At 39.4% G+C, this 6,719-nt stretch overlaps 1 protein-coding gene across 3 annotated transcripts in view; it reads right to left on the bottom strand.

Moving 5' to 3' along the window:
- Positions 1-954: 954 nt before the first annotated feature.
- The window catches only part of pde4d (phosphodiesterase 4D, cAMP-specific), a gene marked incomplete at its 5' end in the record, with an annotated part of 150,354 nt that continues 144,589 nt past the window's right edge, over positions 955-6,719 (bottom strand). For all 3 annotated transcript variants that reach the window (XM_083912283.1, XM_083912285.1, XM_083912284.1), the window contains 4 exons: positions 955-4,455; positions 4,542-4,724; positions 5,667-5,789; positions 5,886-6,040. In XM_083912283.1, the coding sequence (XP_083768409.1) occupies positions 3,952-4,455; positions 4,542-4,724; positions 5,667-5,789; positions 5,886-6,040 (965 nt within the window). In that variant the 3' untranslated portion in view covers positions 955-3,951. The remainder of the gene's footprint in view (positions 4,456-4,541; positions 4,725-5,666; positions 5,790-5,885; positions 6,041-6,719) is intronic.

The raw sequence follows: 6,719 nt of genomic DNA, 5'->3' as shown, positions 1-6,719 counted from the left end.
TCTCAATAATTCTAATAAAAAATATATTATTCTAAAACAGGAATTTCTGCATGAGTACATTTTGATGCTGATAATTTTTTTACTGTTACTTAAGTCACACTTTGACTTTATAGTTCTCTAGAACTATAGCTTTTGATCACAAATTCAAACTGTTAATACAGTAGTAGCTTCACTTCCACCAGCTACAGCATGAAAATATTGCTCAAATAGTAATGGATCAATAATAACAAAACCATGGATATAATAATATAAAACTGAAAAGAGGCATTCTGCTGCATGAATACAGCTGTACTTCTTGTAACATGTAGTATTTGTTTAAATAACCTAAATACTTTTAAAACACACAAATGTACCAGCTTTATATGTATTATACATAGTGTCTACACCTGTATAATCTACTTTATGTCTCAGTATGTGAGGTCAAAAATTTAATGTTCATTCAGGATTTTTAAAATGCCCTCTCGGGCTTTCATTTCTTTTCATCAGTGAAACAAATGTATGTCACATCCACACTTGACTGTGTAGGAAGTGAGGGATGGAAGAGTAATACATTATTACTCTTTGAAACAATAACAAGAAACCAGTAAGTAGGCAAAATCAACCCATGCTTTTATTTAATCCATTGCATATAAAAACTTTTTTCATTATTTTTTATTTGTTTTTTACATAAAGTTGTATGATCTACAGTGCTATCCAATAGACTGCAATTAACAAGGAATCCATTAAAATAACATTTTAATTGTCCTGTGAAACTTCCAGACAAGTTGGCATTCTAAAGACATAACCCAAAAAATAATTGTCCTGAAGACCTTTTTTTAAGTTACAGTTTGTGTTTTCCTTTCATACCATAAAAAATAGAACACATAATGAGAAAAGAATCCACTGTTTCCATTGGTCCAGGGCTGTTTAGAATCTACAGTATGTGTGTCAAAATAAGAGTCCCTGTTTCGGGACAATGATGCACTCAGACCCCTATCCCACCCACCCCAACCCACCCTTTACTACAGAAATATACTAAACCCTTCTCCTGTCCAGGCAGAAAGATGTCAGTGGTTTTGGATATTGCAAGTACTGTGAGTGGAAGTGTGGGCCTAGCAGAGATAAGCAACACACAGTCAGTATTTCAGCCATAATTAATGCAGCAGTGGCTGAACATGCAGATGTGTCTCAAAGCCTCTGCGCTTCGTAGGCCGTGGTCGAGCAGCAACGCACTCCTGTTTCACCCCATTCAGTGTTTGTAGCTGTGATAGAACCACATGGATGTAGACAACACTGCAGTAACACAGCAAAGTTACTCCAATATTGTTAACATCCGACCGGTTGTGTCACATCTTTCAGTGTAGTGGCAGGGCTTAAGGAAGGTGCGAGTTGTTCGGACCAGGTCTACAGCAAATACGACTCTTGGACATCTGGCTATAGGCCACACATCACTCAAGTAGTACATCTCTGGCTTGTGGTTGACCTGAAGCCCTTCTGTACTGACAACATATTTTATACACATAGCCACATTTTCAATAGAGCAATTAGTGTTTGGCTGTGATAGTAAAAAGGCAACATTTTCAAATTCACAACAGGAGATCAGGCCAACCCAAGCCGAAAGATTCACTAATGCAGCAAAAGAGAACTAGAAAAATAAAATAAAAAAAGGCTAAAGTAAATGACATGCGTTGAATTTAAGGCACAGCCCATGGGCCAAGGAACAGTTTCTTTTTAAAAAACAATTTGGCTTTCCCCCTCTCTTCACTGAGCTACTTCTCAGATAAGCAACATGTCGATGGATCATTTTTACACTGGAGCTCATGTGTAATAAACATTCTCTCAACAAGAGGTACGTAATACAGCCACACCATCACCAAAAGGGATGATAAGAGTCAACCATTTACAACAAACGGCATTATGATAGTAATAACATTAATAATTATATATTATATACAGCACAATAAATATGTTTGTAAACAGCGATAAAACCATTTTATTACAGGTAAGGGCATTGGGTGAGGATGAAAAAAAAAGAAATAAACAAATCTTGGCACAAATGAAAGATTAAATAAAAAGTTTAGAAATAAAACACAATTAAAACAAGCACTCTTAAAAAAGAAGAAGCAATGTGCAGTATTTCAAGTGTTTTTTCTTTTTTTTTTCTTTTATACATTTGTTGATTTTCCATATTATATGTACACAGAGAAAAAAAAAGTATATTTGGGTATTGTAACTGCCAAGCCTTTACTGTGGTCTATGCTACAGTTAAATATTTACTGTACCTGTTATATTGCAAAAACAACTCAACATATAGAAAAATATACCAATAAATAATCGCATCAGGTGTAAAGTGAATAATGATAGAAACATGAAAAAAGGTCTTGGCCGAGGTGTAAGACAGAACTGTTGAAGCCTTAGTATTCAGGACTGAGTGTTTTGGTGCGTTTAAACATATTAAAAACGTTTAAGTGGTGATATATGAATATATCAGTGCATTTGAGTATCTACCTAGAGGATAGTCTTATGTGATGACTACGCGATGGAGCCGTATGTCATATCGAAAACAAAGACAGCAACTGGTTTTCTTGGTTGTCATGGCAAAATGAAAAATAAAATCATGTTGGCTAACAGAAAATGAAGTGAAAGAAAACAAGCAAGTATGCAGCTGTTGCTGATGTGTACATCAAACAAAATGGGCAAGAAAAGTAAAAGAAAGGACAAGAAAATTTGTCATAACATTGGTATAAAATCACTCCAGTAGTTTTAAACACCATCACTATTTCTGTATACTCTGAGCACTAATCAAGCGTCTAAAAAAAGCTTTTTGTATCAACTACAAAGCATTGCATTGTCTCAGGATGTGTTCAAAAGAACGGCAGGCAACAATAATAAGATTTAAAGGCTTCATCCACATCACAAACAATTTCATTGAAAGGAGAGCATAAAACTTCAGTTTCCTGCTTCCTTCTCAGTGAAAACGCACTAAAATAATAGCCATTATGAATAAAATTCAAAGTCTCAACTCACAGGACTAACCAAATATGAGTATAGTGGCATGGGAATAGTAGTATAAATTCTATTGGAGCAAGTGCAAACACCTCAGAACACTCCAAATGTAATCCAGCTGTATAGGACACCTTCAAAACACTGAATATCTGTGACACATTTCTCCCCACTGGTTTCCAAAAGTTCTCTAATTTTCTTTGCTAACAAAAGAAAGCCTAGGATTGCAAAAGTAAATTCTAGAAAATATCTGAATCTTACATACAGTACGATACAAAAATTAAAGAGGTCTAGGACAACATCATGGCTGTTTAGATTTGAGCTTTGTATCAGTCCGGTTTTCAAGGAAGACTTCCACATCAGTAATGTGTCTCAAAACGCTCCCCAGTGTGCTGCAGCTTTCATCTCTGTGGCGTCCCATCAGGTTTTCAGCGGAACGGCTGCATAAATTGCCTCCTAATTCGCAGAGGGGAGGGAACGACCTAACCAAGAGGGAGCTTCTCCTTGAACACACTGATAACTGTCTCTGTAAAATATGGGCACTTGATAAAACACTGAAACACTGCTAAACTTTCAGGCAAGGCTGAGACGAAGCAGAGGGAAGGAAAATGTGGTATTATGTGTCGTGTGAACAGCACTGAGCAGACTGTGAAGTTCTTGTCCATGTACTTAACTGAAGTTTGTAAAGGGGAAGGCTTAAAAGCGAAATAAGGACACACCACTTCAGTACAAACGGGAATGGAGAGGAGTTTTCCTGAGTGCAAAAAAACTTGAAGAAGTACCGGTGGGTGTGTCTGAACAAAGCTGACAGAAGGGGTGGTCAAGGTGGAGAGCAGTGCACGCTTTGGAACCATAAACATAGATGTATAAAAAACAGACAGACCCCCACAAAACCCCCAAAAAATATTCTATAAATAATCATCTGTCATTACTAAGAAGAACAGTTAATCAGGTGCTGTCCATAAACTGCTATGTGTGGGGTGGTGCCTCTTTCTCCTCTTCCTCCTCCTCCTCTGCTACCTCTTCCTCCACGACACATGGTTGTGAGCAGGGTGTCTCCCCCTGATCCACTATCTCCTCCTCCTCCTCTTCATCCTCCCCTACCTGTTCGTCCAAAGGAATCTCCGTTGATTCAGAGTCCTGCGTGCAGAGTGTTTTAGAGTCAGTACAGCTGTTTTCCTCATCTTCCTCCTCCTCCTCATCATCCTCCTCTTCCGGCTGGCTGCCGCTGTCTTTTTCAGTGTCCGACTCCCCGTCCTCCTCCAATGTGAGCTCAAATTGGAACTTGTCCCCTCCTGGGGGTCGAGCGCCGTCCTCGGGCTCATCCAAGGTAGGAGAGGGGCTTTGGGGTATGGTGCTTTGGTACCACTCCCTGTTGTCTTCCAACGTGTCCAGGATGTCCTGGGCGTCTGGGTGGACCAGGTCAGCCCACGTCTCCCACAAAGGGTGAACGATATAGTCTATGAAACCAACCTTCACGATGCATGGGAGAAGAAATTGGTCATTCAGTGTTCGTCTGTGCAAGATATGCATGTAGAGTACCGTTGTGTGTGTATTACCTGGCTCTTTTCTACCGATGCGTTATGTTTGTCACACATAGGGCTGATCTCCATGCCTCTCTCCCTCTCTCGGTCTCCCTGGCTGAAGAACTCCTCCATGATACGGTCCGTCCACTGCCGGTACAGCTGGAGAGGCTTAGTGGGGTTGCTCAGATCTGCACAGTGCACCATGTTCTGGAGAACCTGAATATAAAAAAAGAAAAAGGTCAAAAACACAGGGTCTGTGCTCACCACATGTTCCATGATTTAGGATAGCCTGAATTCATCTGGAGTTATAAAAGACAGGGGGGAAGTGAGGCTCAGTGATGCATGGCTCTACACTGCTAGCAAAACATGGACACGTTTGTGAAAGGACTACCAGGTACATGAAAAGCAGAAACACGAATCAACACCAAATGTCACAAAGGAGGTGTGGGAACCACTGTACCAGGACACGTTACATGCTTTAATGTTCATGAATCACATTTGTTTTCTTTCTTACTATCTGTCTGAATATACCTGGGTTCACCCTCTGTCACAAACGCTCTGTTTTAGTGCCTGTCTTTTTAAGCCCCCCTCCTGAAAAAGCCCACTCTGCGTTGATTGGTCAGCGTTTCTTCCACATCTGTGCTCTCTGCTGGGGAATGATGGAACATCACTTTCAACCTATATGTAGTATAGTTGTGATGTCACAACCGTACAGAAATCCTGACAGCTCGTTTAAAGGCACAGTTTCTGAATACGGACTGTGTGCATTTCTCTGTGAACTGCGTTTTTTGATACTTCCACAGTATTGATACAGCACCTCGACCTGCTTTATTATAAATAAAAGACTTAGAAATCTCCCTTTTACAATATGGGACCTTGCATATGAATTTGCTGTGACTGGCGGATATGCTCACAAATGAGAAGTAAATCTGTGGTGTGTTTAACTTTGTGAACTTCGATGCAACTAATTTTAAGTCCAAAATGGAGGAAGCTAACATATTATTGTCACATGACCTTCAGTTAGTCACAGCATCACCATAATTTCAGCACCAACGATTGTTTGTAAGGACACCCAAATTATTTTGCAAGTGACCAGAAGGCACTAATGATATATTTTTGTATATTTTTCTTCTTTCAGAAGCCTAAGTGTAATCTGACCTGTATCCTGTCAGAGTAGTTGTCCAGCAGCAAGACACCAGAGCTGGTCACCTTCTTGGTTTCCACCATAGTTTTCAGATCAGCCAGTAGATTCATGTGCTTGGACATGTCTGTTGCTAGCACCTGGGAATACCCAAAAATACAGAAAAGAGTGATTGAGTGAATAATTGTATAATGTAGTTCACATAATGCACTCAACCTAATATTTTTTTCACTTACAATGTCAATGACCATCTTTCGCAGTGATTGTCTTTGTTTTTTGGTCAAGTTTTGGAAGATGTCACAGTTCTCCTCTTGTAGAAGCTTGAAACCAACTGCTAGATGGTGGTTCTCCAACACCGACGAGTCATTGTACATCAACGCTAGCTCTGAATCTGCACAACAGACACAAGTGATAATTTTAGTTGGTGGAATTGTAATTTTTGCATAGCATGCAAGCATGACATCAACAAGATTTATCAAGAAATTTTGAATTATTTCGTCCTGGTTATTTTGTAAGGAAATACATACACAACAAGGTACATCCATCAACAGAATGTGAGAGCTAATTTGAGCTACAGAGTTCACAGCTGGTTCATTCCATGTCGAACCAGATACTGTTTTTGTTAGAAACCCTGAAATTTGGCATCAATCAAATACTGTTTTTTTTTTTTTTTTTTAGCCAGAATCACAGAAACATAATTCTGGATATACTTTTGGGGACCCATTATGCACTTTTTTCATTATCAAGGGCCAGTAATTACAAATATGACATCTGCTTGCATCTTTCAATCATTTAGATCAGTTGCACACTGTTATGTCTGTGCCCCTACCAAATTTCATGGCTCTAAAAGTTTTATTTCTGAAGATATTGAACCCTTAAAATTGTAAATGTACTGGGATGACATACGCATCACCTTGCTCTGTGAGTGGCACCAGCTTGTTTTCTGCTGAGAGGTTTCCCCACTCTGGGTCATTTGAAGGTCCTCTAGCTGTATTTAGATTTTCCATTAAGATGCATTAGTCTTGGCCACAGTGGAACAGAGCAGCAGAGGGGAGAAAGGGGATCCTGCT

This window comes from Echiichthys vipera, assembly GCF_963691815.1.
Source record: "Echiichthys vipera genome assembly, chromosome: 4".
In the NCBI taxonomy this organism is placed as follows: Eukaryota; Metazoa; Chordata; class Actinopteri; order Perciformes; family Trachinidae; genus Echiichthys; species Echiichthys vipera.
Note: the sequence above shows the minus strand (reverse complement) of the source record. Positions and strands in the feature narration are given on the sequence as shown.